The sequence below is a fragment of the Leptosomus discolor genome, chromosome 17 (genome assembly GCF_034619465.1).
Source record: "Leptosomus discolor isolate bLepDis1 chromosome 17, bLepDis1.hap2, whole genome shotgun sequence".
Lineage (NCBI taxonomy): Eukaryota > Metazoa > Chordata > Aves > Leptosomiformes > Leptosomidae > Leptosomus > Leptosomus discolor.
Genome location: NC_141407.1, coordinates 5,077,110 through 5,094,021, shown reverse-complemented (window position 1 = coordinate 5,094,021; position 16,912 = coordinate 5,077,110). Strand labels below are relative to the sequence as shown.

The following is a 16,912-nucleotide window of genomic DNA, read 5'->3' as shown; positions in this document are numbered from 1 at the left end:
AGACCGAATTGCAATTGAATACTTTTTGTGTCAAGGAGACAAACCCAAAGAGACAGGAACAGAGTAAACAGCCAATCAGGCTAACAAGGACACAGCACATAGAGCGAAACAGCACATTTTATAAGGGTGAGCTCTGGGTAATGGCTCCAATTGAATTACATACCTTTCTTCACAAACCTGCAAAGAACACGACTGAAAGATACATATAGATGAGCAAGATATTCAAGCGGGATTTGGGGGGTACAGCATGAGATAACTGAAAGGGGCCCAAGTTAATAGCAAACAAATTATCAGCATTTCAAATAAGTCATACAGGATGTTAGAGGCAAATTAAACTGCTCTGCTAGTTCAGGCCTAAAATTTGTATGTCAATTACTAAGATGTAATATTATCAGAAATAATAAACCAGCATAGAAATACAGTTATCTTGCACCCAGAAACTCAAATTTCAGATATGTAACTTTAATGGAAGAAGTTTCTTTTTGAAAGAAACTGATTAAAAAAAATCTCTATCACTATGCAGATGGAATTGTAACCTCTGATACGCCCAGCAAAACCTACCAGAGTTGACCAAATTTAAATAGTTTGCCCTATAATAAACCATTGTTTTTTCCTGTGATTACAGACATTTGAGACACAGGGGTCCTTTGGCATGTACAGGCCTTAACAGTCTATGTCTTACCCAAAACCAACCTACTAGCAAACAGAAAACACAGCTACCTCAGATTGTTCATAAAAACGTTAAGATTGCATACACAAGGCTTGTTTCTTAGAGAAAGCTGACTGACAAAGAGCCTAAACACTATCCCCTTGTCAGCAATACTATAGTCATGGTTTTGAAGCGATAAAGAATAAAATAAATCAAATTGCAATTTCATGGTGATTTTTGTGAGGCAGAAATACGGCCGGAATGCTATTGCAAACATCGCTATCCTTGAGAAATCGCCATGGAGTTTTGGTCGGCAGCAGTCAGGATGTCAGCCGTGTCCCTCGCTGCACAGGCGGGTTGGAGCAGACAGCGGAGGAGCAGGCTGCCTTCCCCGCAGCTGGCAAAGCAGCGACGTGACAAAACACAACAAATAATGCTTTAGCTGGCTTAGTTATATCAGGGGGAAGATACCAAGGCAGGTGTATGCTCTGTTCTGAAGCTGCTGGACTATGAGGAGGAGAAAGGAATGCCAGCAGCAGACACTGCTGCGGGGCAAGCTGATCTCCGGCGGCGTGAGATAAAGAGGTCTGGTGGCTGAATTATCAGAGATGCTGAACACATCCTGCTTCTTCTGAAACCAATTAGCACCAAGTGATCATGTGCTCTGATTAGGCTACTGAAGTTAAGGATTTGTGAAACCCAGGTTCTCAAACAGTCACATTCCCAGGACACTCAGAGATTCACAGAGCCAAGGCTCTAGCGAAGCAACCCTCACATACAAAATGTGAATAAATTTGGGATTTAAGGAAGAGTAACATCCAAAGCATTTGTATAATCATCCCTAATGCTCCAACTAATGACAGTGTGAGAACTCTGAACAGAGGGAATTTCAAGGCTTATTAATTCCCGTAGTTGGATTCGCTTTCCCAGTGCATCTTTCCTCCCCTATTCCCTATTAACCTCCTGTAATGGAGAGGAGATGATTTTTATCGCGGACCATTTCCGACAGACGTACCATGCTTAATTTTCCATCATTAGGTTTAATACAAACCCAATTTCACAATTGGCTTCTCTGAGGAACCTGCAAGCAATGCCACATTTTTATCAGCCCCAATTAAAAAACATTACGATATCCCTGTTCGAGAGGGAGTCTTAAAACTAATGTGTGGTTCTAGTGTTAATACGGTAAGGGCAAATGCAGAGCACAGGCCCCTTGTAGAACGTAGCTGGGATCACTCAGCTCCTTTGCAGGCAATTATTAATTCCTCTCTTTATCAGATCCTTTAATTCTCGTATACTTGGCTCTCTTCTCACAGAGGAGGTGAAAGCCAGGAAAGTGGTGCCCCCTCTTTTCCAGAATAACTTCCCTCAAAGCAGGCACCCATGTTATGAATCCAGAGCTAGAACAAGCTGCTCAGCAGCAGAGAGGGACCTGACTCTGGCCTTTGAGTTTGTAGTGACAACTGTGCTTCTGGTCTCTTTAGTCAGACAGATAAAAAACGGTACAAACCCCACTGATTGTAATAACAGCTCCTGCAGCGTGGTCCCTGGCATCTCACTGTTTGCCTGCCTCTCACTTAGCCAAACGTTTCTGCTTAAAAAAAACAACCTCAGACAATCTGGGTCATCCTACTCTCAACCTTATGACACACAGAGCTGAAACTAGGCAGAAGATCACCTCCTCTGGACGTCTGTGACAAATGCACCTTGAATGGTCTCTGCACTACCTGAAAGAAAACCCAAGCCTGGCGATTGGACCAGCTCAGGACAGCTGTCAGATATTCCCACCAACATTTTATCTGGGCCAAGGAAAGAGAGAAGAGGCTTTTATGGAGACAAATTGCTACATATGAGGCGAGCCTAGCATTCATACGTTCTGCTAATAAAGCCTGATGCAAGAAACATATTGTTCCTTCTCCGTCTAATCACTCCACGAGCCTGAACCTAAGCATGGTTAATGAGGCGCTCACGCAAGGCACAGCACCTTCTCTCAAGATGTGCTGTTCACAGCAATTCTGTGAACATTTCCAAATGCAGGTAGGAGGGGAGATAGCAGCAAACTGATCTCTCACTAGGACTATCAACCAAAAGAGTCTTCGGAGTGCTTGCAAACAGGCTTTGCTTTTCCTGCAGGTTGTAGCTATAAAGCTCATCTCATTCCTTTTGACACCGTTTTTACTGGAAAAGGCAACAAAAATATCAGCCCATCAGCAACGCTGGAATTCTGCTTTAACTGTTGCACTAAAGACAAGTCACAGCACTTTTCCATAGTCCCTTCTCTCTGTGCCCTTCTCACAAACATGCCCCCCATTCTCTTGCAAATGAAGATGAGTTTGTAGGGCAAATTGGCCAAGACTTTCACTAACCTTTTGGCAGCACCTCTAAAGCATGTGTGGCCTTTTCTGAGGTTTCAGTGAGAACAGCAAACCAAGAAAAAAAAAGATTTGAAAGATGTTTGAAATAATTCACTCTAATACTTAGAAACTACTAAACATACAGAAACATGCATCAAGTCTTTTGGATTATATTTCATATGCACATCTTATTTCTAGCCATATGTCCTCATTTTGTTGACAGGAACACATACCACCATATTTCATTGCATACCAAAGACGGAATACAGTTCCAAGCAGCAATCCAAATTAAAGCATTTCAGGACATGGTGATTCCATTCTGACCCCAAAAGTTGTGGCAACAGTTAATTACCTTTGCTGTCTAAACATTTCTTAATTGCAATTTGATTTTACTTAGCTTTGACTTGCAGGCACCGAATCTTATTATACCTTCTGTTAGATTAAAGAGCCCTCTGAGCATTTGAAATCTTGACCCATGCAGGCACTGATCAAATCACTTCTTCAGTTTCTCTTTGATAAAGTAAATCAATTGAGAGCTTCTGAAGTCTCATTAGGGCAGGCTGTTCAGGGCTCTGGTTCCTTCCCAGAACTATTTCCAATTTTCCACAGCTCGTTTTGTGCAGCTGTAAATAAAACAGGTATTCTGCATGTTGCTGGAAACATGCTGTTTGTAAGAGGATTGTTTCTAATATTAGCAGCTGCAATAGCAAAAGATGCCAGCTTGTTTAACCTTTTTTAGTGCAACTCTCTTACTCCCCATACTAAGACATCCATTGCCAATGCAGATATTTTGATTTCTGGAAGCTGGCGCTTTCATTATCAGCCTAAGAGTTCACAGAATACCCTGAAATTTTGTATAAGATGTTAAATCAATGATTCCCCGGCTCTCACATAACTAGCCTGATTGGGAAACTCTTCAGGCATCTCAGCTTACCTGTTTAGGGTGTAACTGCAGATAATTAAATATAACAACGTTCACTCCACTTTTAATATTCACAAACTCTCCCTGCTTATGAAATGGTGCTTCTTGTGACCCTCTTCTTTGCTGGAGAAACAATCATGGACTTGCTGAAATAAACTCTGAGGTCTTACTCTGCCAAGAGAAACATAACGGAGTCTGGCGTGCAGAGAAAGGCTGAAGCAGAGGCCAGACCGGTGGTATCTTTCCACATCTGATGAGTAACCCTGAGTTAATATTGCTTGCCTGCTGCTACAGCACCTTGTATTATACACTTCTGTTGCTACCCAGACAAGTAAAATAAATACGTCTCCCTCCACAGAAAAACTGACAAACTCCTCCATAGATGTCACACATCAGATGAAGAGCAGCTGAGAAATTAGATTCCCAGCCTGGAAGTAGCTGGAAGTATGATCAGACCCCTGTGCAATGTTCCAGTAAGGCTGGTAGGATGGGACCTGCTCAACCAGAGCAGCTTTGGGGATTGAAACTTCGGATCCTTTTATAGATGTCATCTTGTTTCATAAACACAGTTTTGTTAGCCTGAGACACAGATATCTGGACACAGAGCATGATGTTGCCTTCCGACCAGAAAACTAACCTATGCCTCAAACAACTAAAACCAATGCTGCACCAACGTGTCATCTTGTATACGGAGAGAAGTTTCTTTCAAAACTTTTGCTTTAATATCCAGAAGTTCCTTCAGTGTCTGAAATGACAGTCCTATCATCTCTGTTTATATTTTTATTCTCTTAGCCTTGGCAAGTGTGTAACATGATAAGACATCCTTTGCACAAAATAAATTACATTTTGAGTGCTGTTTGTGATGGATTTAATTATACACACTTCCAGTCTTTCTACACTAGAGTAAGGGTTGTCAATTATCTGACATCTTCCAAGGATGACTATAGCATGGCTAATATCTCTTCCCCTTACGCTAAGGATATGGTGCAAGCTGGTAAAATTAATTTGCCTTTTTGTGTGCACCAAGGTTTTATTATATGATAACTATCCAGCTATAATATGCTATATACAATACAAACAGTGGTACAGCAAACCAAATTCAAAACATCATTTCTCTAATGGTATCAACTGAGCTATAAAAAGGCACGCTCCTTAACAAAAAGCTTCTGACACCAGGTTTGACAGAGAGCAGAGGATGCATCTTTCACTTCAAAGGCTATGAATAAGCCACGTGTGCATTAAAAAAAAAAGTAGAAAGAGCCAGAGAAAGTCGTTTCCTCTAGATTCTAAAGAGATTTTTAAGAATTGCTTGGTAAACACCTCACACAAGTGTATTCTAACCTTATAAAAACTATTTCATACTTTTTCTCATCAGTTAGCATAGAAGAAAATCCCCTTAAAGATGTAAGGAAGATGCTCTGGTGAGCTGGGCTAAGACTTGGGGCTATTTGGAACACGTGTAACAGTGAAGATGTTCAACTGTGCGGACATCCCCAAGTCAAATCTCTTTTTGTCTCCTCAGTGAAAAGAGGCTGTCATCTACCCACCTCACAGAGCAATTCATCACTTACAGCTACAAAAGTATTGGCAACTTCAAAACAGCACACAAAACTAGAAGCCACTAAAGACTGGAAGAGAGACTTTTCCAATCCACCTGATCATCTTCAGGCAGAAAGAAGAGACATTCAGCTCAGGTAACAGCCTACAAGGGCAAGCGCCTCCGTTGCTCATTCTGCTGCAGGCCAACATTAGCACAGTGAACTGATGTGAAAGCCTCTCCCACAGCTCCTCGAGGCTGATATGGGCTGGGAGGCTGGAGATACAACTGAACAGACCGAGCCATTGATTTTTGAGCTTCCATTGCATAAAGATAACTCACCCCATGATTTAAAAAGCCAGTAATGGTGACACTCGCTAAAGCAGCAGCTTCAGCTTCTTAATATCTTTCTAGTTCTTCAAACATTAAGCTGTGGATATACCCTCAGCAGACAGAGTAGGCACAGGCAAAAGCCCACCCAAGCTATAGAAGAGTGAAATCCAGGGACAATTTTTATGTCATTCTAAGCACAAGCCAGTTTTTGTGCAAGACTTCATGACAGTGAGCTTTCTCTGCTCGTTCCACCCACCTGCAAGGAACTACAAGGCACTACAGTCATCATCCTCTCTGGAGGGCAGAGACTCTTGTTCTTAGGATCCTCTTGAGCAGTTGAAATGAGAATAAGGTGAAACGTCCTTACATGCTGTGGGGAGATGTTAACGGACACAAGCAAAGGACATGCTGGTTCCCCTGAAGAGGCTGCCCTGATGACATCTGCTGAACATCTTTAAGAGCTACTGGTCATGCACGTTTTCTCCAAAAAGAATCTCTAAGGTTGTACTACCTCCTCATCAGGCTTTGCAGTACATGAGCCTTACTGATTAAAAATAGGGAAATCTACCTCCTTTATTTGTTAGTATTACATATTCACTGCTCTAGTGAAGATGCTTGCAGAAACCGTTTAAATCCAGAGATGTCTACAACTGGAAGAGAAAATTATCGAGCTAAAAACATGCATTAGATAAAATAGTATTAATCAAGCACAGGATAGGGTAAAGGCAAAACCAAAATCCCCTGTATCTTACTACCAACAAATCATGTCACAGCCAAGCCTAGGGAGTCATCCACTCTTGCAGATACAGAACATTTATTAGCAGAAGGCATAACAGATGGGAACAAATAGCACTGAACTGCAGGTAGTGCCCAAAGACCGATATTGGTAGTGGGATGACTGATGCCCTTTTTAAGATCTCTTTTTCCTTCCCAGGAATGAATATTAATAAACGTCAAAAATTAAAGTTATTTTGCTCATACAGCAACATCCAATGCCTTGTGAATCTGTCCGAGAAGCCAAAATGCCGAGGTTTTAATTTGTCTTCAAGTCACAACATATAGAAATTTCTTCAACGCCAAGGGCTGTTTCACAGCATCTGTGGCTGTTAAATTCAGATGGAACTGGGGGGGGTGACCAGTCTGTGTAAATCACGGCTTAAAAGTGCTCTGTACTTCCCCTGTGTAAAACAGGGATACTAATCCTTACTGAGATAGAGTGGTTAGTAGAAGTTACATCTGAAAAAGTTTTGAATACATAGGCACAAGACTGGTTTCATTCCTATTGCCTCTTTTTCCTCTCTAAAATTTGGGATTTTGAAAGTTTTGGGGGCTTTTTTGGCTTTTGCTTTCCCATGAGAAGTACAGATTGAATCTGTCCATTGCTCCTTGAGCTTCAGATTACAAAGTGTGCACTGTAATTCTTGCTATTGGGACAGAGCGGGGAAAACAGCTCCCTCAAATGAGGGTCCGGTTTTCACAGGTGGTGAGTACCAGACTGAGAGCAGTTTGACATCTTCGAGCATACTACAGTTCTGGGCCCTGTTTCTGAAGTATAGTCAACAGACAAATCTACCTTTAGACTTTTCTATTGACAACACTGTGTCTGGGAAACGAGAACAAACCTTCTGGAAAAAGGACTATGCTCCTTCCCCACCTTGCTGAAAGAGGGCTCATTCATTGCAGTCAGCATTTTGATAGACAGCAAGATAAATGTGTGTATTGTGGCAGTCCCTCCAAGCCTCTGTGCCCTGGCTGTTAGTCTCTAAGCCAAGGCACTTCAGCAATCGGTTGTAATTTCTTCCTGGTCTAACTGGGGGCCTTCAACACGCTCAGAGTAATGTTTAAAGCATCCACGGTAGATTACTGTGTCTGGAAGTGAACATTTACTGCAGATAATCCAAGATGACAGGTCTGATAAATACCACTGGTTAGATTCTGATCAACCACACATCATCTTTCTGATTCATAGTGGAGGAATTGCCTTCCTCAAATTCCACATGCAGGCAGAATCCTCCAGGGAGAGCCTGAAGTTCTAGGCTGTTATTACTCACTTGCAACGGTATATCTCCAGTAAGTTTCTGGATAACTTCTTTTATCAGGTAACAGTTTCTGCCAATTTTGTTGTCTCTGTTAACTTACCGTAAAACACATATTAGTTTTAAAAATCCAAAAGCTAAGAGTTGCACACTGGATGCTTCATTTACCATCTGAACAAAAAAGGTAATTTTCGGATATGCTGAACACTAACACCTCCCTCTAAAATTACCAGCAGCCACAGGACAGCCTCTGCCTCTCAAAACCTGCGTTTTTGTTATCCTCTCAAATCTATACATGACTGCTTGAACATTTAGCATTGAACACTCAGCATACACCGAATGAGGTGGGGCCACTTGCCCAAACCTAGTCTCTGATTTCTCCAAATAACCTTTACACTTGCAACTGAGTCCAAAACTATAGGCTCCCACCTGCTTTGGACACGCAAAACCTCACTTATATTCACGACCCTTGAGGCACGTGTAGCCGAGTCCCACTCACAGAACAAGGGGTAACGGTTTTAAACTAAAAGAGGGGAGATTCAGACTAGATAGAAAGAAGAAATATTTTACAATGAGGGTGGTGAGACACTGGCGCAGGCTGCCCAGAGAAGTGGTGGAAGCCCCACCCCTGGGAACATTCAAGGTCAGGTTGGACGGGGCTCTGAGCAACCTGATGTAGGTAAAGATGTCCCTGCTCACTGCAGGGGGGTTGGACTAGATGGCCTTTAAAGGTCCCTTCCAGCCCAAACCATTCCATGATTCTATGCCAGCTGCACAGGCACAACCACCTATGTGAGTCAAAACTAAGCTGAAGGCAAGGTGGCACGTGGGAATGTGGCCCAGAATGTCAAATCCCATTCATAAAAAGAAACGACAAATACTTGATAGAACTCCTAAAACCTTGATTTTTGAACTGTTCTTTCCTTTAAAAGAAAAAAAAAAAATCAATTAACAGCAATAATAAAGTATGAGTAAAACAAAAGGCTTTCCAATTAACGCCACACACGACCACAGGATTAATGATGATTTTGGAGCACAGACACTCAACAGCACACTCCTAGAGTTATTTTCAAGATACCATGAGTGTGTTTGCTCTCCAACGAAGTGCAGTACACCATACCTGGCTTCTTACCTAACAGCGTGGTCGATGGAACAGTGTCTGATGATACTTTGAGATGGAATTCCGTTCACCCACACGACACGGATCAATGGAAATCAACAGAAGATCAATAGGAAAAAAAGTTACAAAAAATGAAAACAAGGTTAGCTGTATCTCACACTCAGAAGACTCAGTCTATAGGTCATATTGCGAAACATACAAAAGCAAAGAAAATTTAGAAATGAAAGAAAAGTCTGGCACTAGTACCTGAGTAGTAGGAATTCAACAAAGATTTGCTCTGAAGGGTTTTGCTTTGGACAGAAAATGAACAAGGAGAGGGTGATGCTAGGTAGGAAAGACATAAGGAAAAGACTTTAGACATATATTAAAAGAGAGAAAGAGAACAGGGAGAATGTTCCTCAAAGAACACAGTAATATGGGATATATAAGGCTTATCAAAATGAATTATATTTTTCATCTTGACATGCATATTACATTTATTACATTGTCATCATGATGGATTTTCTTTAATATAAGCACTCCAGACCCAAAATATACTATTATAGTTACTGTAAATCAATGTGTTCCTACACAGGATACACATATAGGACTATGTTCCAGATACTCTTCTTTTAACCGAAGGAACAAACTTCTGGTTTTGTTTCTAGGTGAAAGACCCTTGAAAACGACCCCCAAATAATACTGCATTTGATTCTCAGTAGTTTGTTAACAGTAAAGCAAGTCTGCTCAAACACAATGTACACTAGTACCACAAAAATACACAGGTAGGGTAGCAATTTTTTGTTAAAACAATGCAAGATAACAAGGGACTTGTTCTTCAACCCAGGACTGCTCACAGCAAATCCTATAATCCTTTCCGCTGTGAGCTGGGTTCTTTCAGTGGGACAAGCATCCCTGTCTTCTCCCATTAAGGCATTAGCGTTCTCTGGACAAGAATGCACAAAGTATTTCCATATTAATCAAATATTTATGGAAAGGAGGCAGGGCTTAACATCTACACAGTAGATTCCTGTCTTGATAGTAAATTTATGAGGCTAGTTTATTTCTACAATAGCATACATATACGTTCTTATGGTAATCCATCATTTCTGAAGGCACATCCTTTTGTTACCACTCTGCATTCACTCTTAGAGTTACAGGCATTTATTTATCTCCTGCTCAAAATGTTGGGAAACAAGCTAACACAAATCTCAGTACATCAGAAAGATGACAATAGATAACACAGGAAAAACTATTCCATAATCCAATAGAAGTAGATAAAACTCAGTCTACATCAAAGTGATTTCAGAAGCAATTTTTCTATCTCTAGAGCAAACAGCACTTAAAAATTTCAAGTTATTCTATGAGGTGAACCAAAGAAGTCACTAGTCTAGGGAGTTTCCTAAAGTCAGCAGAATTACCTCCATAAGCAGTTTATAATTAAGTAATAAATGAACTCGCTCATTCTGTGTTCTCCTGCCGTATTTTCAAACTTGGAAACACATTAAAATAATCCAATTTCTCATAGCTCAGTCCAGTGGAGGCAGTTTTGCCCCAGCTGCCTTCAAGCCATAAAGCATCCCTCCTTTGGGGCCTCTTATACTTTCTCCCCTGTGTTTGTCAGCCTAAATCAGACCCTCCTCTTACTGTACTTGGAATGTGGCTGCTTTTGCAGATATATAAAATAAGGACTGAAAAAGAGTAATTGGTTTGCCCGGGTCACAGACCAAGTCAACAGTCAGGGCTTGGAGCAGGACTCTGATTTTCTGAAATTTGGGAGTATAAAAGAACTCTTTGGGCCATACTGCCTTTCCAGCAATTGCTAATGATAAATTACTCAGGCAGCTGAAGAAATACCCCTCACTTCAGCGAGTCTATTAAAAACGTTACCAACTGAGGTTTATGAAATGAACCATATTTGTGAGACAGGGAGGGGACTTCTAGATTCAGAAGAAAAAGGGGGAAAAAAAACCCAAAACCCAGGTTTCCCAAAACTTTGGAGAGCTCGTTCACAAAATTGGTCGGGTAGTGGCTTGTGTAACGAGATGTGTGTACCCAGTGCTGCTTCCTAACCGGAGGTTCTTACAAGCACTAGCGTGCGCAATCACAGGAATCACTTCCAGAGAGGATTTCGGGTCAGGGTACAGATTAAGTCTTCATTAAAAATTCACTTTGTACTCCCTGGAGTGGCACAAGGCCATACAGATCCCTCTAGTCATGCAGAATGGTGGAGCCTTCTTCCTATTCTGAAAATGATTCTCCCTTATTTTTACAAGATTTTCTGAACTAGCAAACCCCACAAAAATCCCATACCAGCATGAAAACCAGTACAAGGGATTTTGGTATTTTTTTCCTTTTATGCCTTTGATGAAATTTGGCCTTATTTTTTTATTTTTCAATTAATTTTGTAACTTTTTACTAAAGGAAACATCTCAGGGTCATGATCCTACAAGTCCTCAGACTGCATCTGGCAGGTAACCTAACTAAGAGTGAAAATTATCTGTGGGGTAGGAAGAACTAGATCTTGATGTAATTGTCTGTTGTGACTTAGAGCAAATCTAAAGACTTTCATTCATCACAAAAACATGCAGGATACGGAAAGGTGTGAATTTAGATGTTTCTTAGTTAAAAGTGATCCTTAACACCCTGAGCGCCACTTACCTACACCTTCCTCTTACCTCCTTGTCCTCGCTAGTCAAAGCACACTAAGCTGGTAACTGCACATAGTGCTCACTAATGCAAAACTCAGTCCCCTACCACTTCCAAAATGCTGTCTTCAAACTGTGCCTGTAACATTAAAGCTACCTACTGAACCTGTATCAGTCTCACTCCTGAAGGCTGTCTGGAAAGCAGTCTCCTCCCACACTGAGCTGTCACAGAAGTTAAGCACACCCTAATAAATCAGTCTCTAGCAAAACTGTCTGCATTTTAAAAGATTAAATCCTCAGAATCAAACAGTCCCTGCCGGAAACCCCTATGCTGGTGACACGGTGTTCTCCCGGACAAGCCCGATCCATGGCATTTTTAGCACTGCAAAGCCAGAAGAGCAGTTCCTTTGTGCGGGACGTCTCGTTAGTGCATCATTGCTGAGATGATATATCATGGCTTCTCCCATCACATGGATGGGCTGCCAAATCGCACACAATTTATGTGCAGTAACAACCCCTTGCACACCCTTCTGGTCAGTGCACAGATACTGGTGGATAATTTTAGGCCCATCTTGTCTCCAATTTGTCATCTCGTTTCATAATAACCCTGCACCGAGTCGATGCCTACACGCGACTGTGCTGTGCCACTCAGAGGAAGATGCTGCTGCTTTCCAAACATCCCTGCAAACTGAGAGGCAGGCTCAAACACTGCAAGTACCATCATCTACCTTTAATGGATTTAGGATATATTTTTATTTTTTAAAACGTAAGATATTTGAGAAAATGAACAACTACGATGAGCCTGCTTCACCTCCACATAGTCCCCAGGCAAAACCAGACAAGCTGGAATAGCCATGGACTAATGTATCTTTCAGCAAACACCTACTCTGATTCCATATGGTGTCAGAGATAGAGGCTGAGTCTATAAAATCTAGTCAGTTTAAACTCCTTTATGTACCAGTAAGAATTCTGCTTGAATAATGACTAACGGCATAGAATGGAAAGAGAGATGAGGGGCTTTGCTTTGGGACGGGAAAGATAAATGCCCATTTCTTTTCCACTTTTCAGCAAGACCTGAGTTCTCCCTGTTTCAGCACAGAGGCTACACGTCTTTCAGAAGGTAACTACATATGATAATGAACACCTCTGCCAAATGACAGAATTCTAACCTGCAGACGTCCAACAGCACTGTGTGCTCCTGAGCACTGCGCTGGCCTCGACAAAGGACTCTGCTGCACCCAAACAGCATGACTTTATGGATGACGTCATTTGCATAAGTTTATATTGAAAATAGAAGCATTTTCCCCTAAAGCACTGAGACAGGGTAGGAGAAAAAAAATCTGCACTTTTACCAATAGCAAACACAGGAGGATGGCAACTCTTAGCGGCCAAAGAGTAACCGTTACTACACTGTATGCTTCAGAGTTGCCTGTAAAAGTGGTCAGGTCTGTGTCTCCTCAGAAAAGGAGGGGCTGAGAAGCAGAAAGGCAGCTGCTCATTTTTGATGTCCTTCACGATGCACAGAGCTAGGCAGTACCCTTTACAGCGGCAGAACCTGTCAGGTGGGAGCTCCCCGTGGGGTGACGGTGCTGTAAGGCAGTGAGGCAGGCAGCAAACAGGGAGGCCATCACAGGAGGGCAGACAAGGGTCACCCAGAGATGGGCAGACAAGGGTCAACCAGAACAGAAAAAGTCCTCCTGCAGGAGGAGCAGAGCAGTGGCTAAGCTGGAGAGACTACGGGAAGAAAAAAAAGCTTCTATAGGGACTCACTGAATTTGTTCTGTCTGAAAAGTCATTAAAATTACTGGGACAGGAAGGAAAAACTGGAGGGAAGAACACATGCCCTGCAAGGACACCGTCATCCGGAGATACACTTGTTTGCAAGTCATTCTATAATTGTGAGGTATCCTACTTAGCAAGTTGTCATGTTCTATTTTATTGCTTTTGTGAGCTAGCAAGGTCATCCTGGGACTGAAAACACTTAGCTTCTCTTCGTGGTCTTTCTTCAAAAAGGAGAGGGGTATTTCCATGTCACTGCTACAGCCAACTCAGGCTCCCACAACTGAGGGTCAAGATGGAGAGGATGACTACCTGCCATGAGATATCTGCAAACGCTGGTTAGTGATGGGAGGCAACAGGACATTTGAGAAGGAATTTGACTGCTGCTTAAGACATGCAGCTGTTTCAAAAGTTAGGATGGATAACCCCCTGTAAAACTCTATTTGTTAGCAGGAAGGTTAAGAAGAAATCCTATTATGTTATTCAAAAGTTAGAGTAGGCCTGTGTAGAAATCCTCAAGTATTGAAATCTATTAAGATTCTTTTCAAAGAAAGTCTTTTACCCATAGAATTCCTGTATCCGCATGTGCACACAACTGCACAGAAGAGAACTTACCTCCAACACCTCAGCATCCTGGGCTTGGCAGTAAAAAACCTGGAGAAATCATGAAGGCTTACTGGTCATTGTTTCTCATGGATGTAAAGAGGAAAAAAAAAGAAAAGAATCGGCCCATGATTTGACCCAGGCTGTGTGACAGAGGGAGGCAGTGATAAAATCTGCAGTGATGTCAGACAAGCAAAGGACTAACTGATTTAAAAAAAAAAAAAAAAAAAGAAAACCTGGAGGGATGTTTTTTTACAAAATTAGATACAATGTATTTTCTATAGTTGCCATTTCAAGTAAATGACTCAGCTGTTTTAATTAGCTCTCAAAATACCAAGAGGGAAAAAAAAAAATAAGGTCACCATTTCAAGCTCGTCTCTTCTCTTATTTTCTGGTTGGGCAAAAATTCCCAAACTTTTAAAAACCCAGATGCTGAAGAAAGTGTTAAAAACTTCACTTTCCCCACACATTTTAAACAAGCTACCTTTTCTGTTCCTAGGATGTCTGCTACAATGCTGTCCTCTGCTACCCTGTCTTTCAAAGATATGAACCTCTGACAACTCCTGCTGCCTCTTTAGGACATACAGCTACTCAGCACCTGAGAAAATTGGATCTTGACTCAAGTCAATTTAGAATCAGAGAGAAGAGTTCACTGCTAGCCTTGACGGTCCCAAACACCGACTTATCCATCTCACGGGTATGTTACACAGAGTGGCAACACACGCAGATGGAATTTGACATGACCTACAGACAGAGGGAAAAGAAGAATTCACTCAGCCTGTCCCACTCAATCTGAGATTACAAAGGAAGGTTTCAATGACAAAACACATTTTGTACATAAGCACTTCTATGTCAGTAATTAGGAGAAAAAACACTTTGCTAAAGATGTTTAAGACAGACAAAAGAGTTTTAGTACATGTGTTTCAGAGCTGTTCCCTGTTCAAACTACCAGGCTAAGTGTCAAAAGAAGGAGTGACAGTGCCATAGAGTCTAAGTTAAAATTTATTTAATACGGAAAAGTTTACAAATCAACCATGCAGTCCACCATGCACTCAAACTGGATCTAGCGAGGCTAAAGTATGACTTCGTGCTGCTTTACCCACAAAACTCTTCCAGCTACAGAGGTCTGAGTGGTTTACAAGTATTAACGAAGATCAGTTTTACTGAACCCGTGTGAAGAATAAACCAAAGACACAGACAAAAGAAGAAAAGCTGTCTTTCCATTCCAGTTCTCTAACCAGGAGACTATGCTTTCTTTCATAACAATTTCATACAGAAAATGTTATTTCATCCTACAAGTCAGCTAAGTGATTTGATTCGTCTCTTCTATTCACAAAGGAAAAAATATTTCTGATGAACAAATAAACATGTGCCTTTTTGACTGTCTGATGTAGTTATTAGAACAGACTTTATAAATTATTCTCAGTAGATTTAGAGTCAGAAGGAATGATCTCCACCTATCTGACAGTTAAAATAGGGGCAGTGTCAGAGACATTTCAGACAACCGGTTTCTATCAAGCTTTTGCAATGATCTCTATTACTGTCATGCCTAGCTCCGCAATATTGTGCCCATAGGAATAGGTCCTTTTAAGAACCTAGAGCTCTCCAAGGGGGACATATCCATTGCAAGCAAGTTAAACTTACTGAATCCATTAACATCTTGGCAGCTGGAAGAAAAAGCTTCTTCATTGTGAACAGCACTGAGTTTGGTAGAGGTCTTGTCAGAAGTAGCCACAGGCCCCATCTCCCTCTGCGTGCTGGTCTGAGTCTCCTTCTGCTTCTTGGCTAGCTTCCTTTAGGTATTTTGAAGAGGGGAGAAATCAAGGTCAGTTTTCCCTCATTAAAAACAAGGCAATGACAAAGTATTTTGAAAACCACGATTATCCCACTTGGTCAGACATGCAGGGCATGTGACAAACCGCACGAGAGGAAACCCCACAACTTTTTAATGTAAGTGTTGTGGAGCACAATAAATATAGTGATACCAGTCTTTGAGCTTAGCTGTCCCTCCCAGTAGCCTATCTTGCACAAACCTGCATCACCCCAGCAGTAGGAGTGCTACGTCATCCTTGAAGAGGGTGGCATAGGTAAAGCCCCTGGAGCGGGGGTCAGCCGCTCCAGGAAGAGCAGAAGGCACGGGACGAGGGCAGCGATCAGAACTGCTCACTAGAAGGTAAATGGGAGACACCTGCACCGGGGATTTTCTTTGAGTTCTCCGGTGGAGAGTGCGAGCTGACTCTGTGCAGCCTGAGAGCTGGAGCAGGAGTTTTGTCCTGTCCTGTCCCCAAGCAAAGCAATGAGGACACCAGCCTCTACTAAATTTTGATGCACACCCAAACTGCACTGAGGATCGACAGTCAGTGAAGGGTGGGGCAAATTAAAGGTTATTTTAGAAATGTCCAAATATGCCTCTGTTCTGGGAATAGGGGTCCTTTCTTATTTTGAGGAGATGTCAAAAACATTGGCAAAAGCAGAAACACTGCCTGCTCTGAAAACACTAACAAAGCCAAGAACAGAAGAGCCTCCTCTTTTGCAAACACAGCCAATAATAAGAAAATGGAGAGAAACAGGAAAAGTGAGCTGCTAAGCTTCCATTGACATTTGACTGCCCTGTGCTTCATTCGTATCAGAGAGCAAAACTGTTTAAAAATGAATGTGTGACATTCTACAATCCACACCTTGCAAAAATATCACACAAATCCCTAGCACCGGCAAAGAACTTTGCTTACACGACTTCCACAGATAAGAAAATAAAACAAAATAAAAGGGAGAAAAACAGATTATGGTAAGAAGGAGCTTTAGTTTTCTTTTTTCCTCCAACTCAAAGAAAAAAAAAAATCCTAACAACGAAATCATTTTGCAAAGAGGTTTTTCTTCACTAAAATGACATGCTTATGGTAAGTACTACCCAACTTTTAAACTTCATTAGATTCTTAAAAGGATATTCCTTGC

General features: G+C 41.6%; 1 protein-coding gene across 2 annotated transcripts in view; it reads right to left on the bottom strand.

The window, feature by feature from the left end:
- Positions 1-16,912, bottom strand: part of PTPRT (protein tyrosine phosphatase receptor type T) — a 462,769-nt gene that overhangs the window by 37,313 nt on the left and 408,544 nt on the right. For both annotated transcript variants that reach the window (XM_086474655.1, XM_086474654.1), the window contains exons 18-20: positions 15,605-15,753; positions 9,198-9,275; positions 8,964-8,999 (exon numbers count right to left, since the gene is read on the bottom strand). In XM_086474655.1, coding sequence (XP_086330781.1) covers positions 8,964-8,999; positions 9,198-9,275; positions 15,605-15,753 — 263 coding nt within the window. The remainder of the gene's footprint in view (positions 1-8,963; positions 9,000-9,197; positions 9,276-15,604; positions 15,754-16,912) is intronic.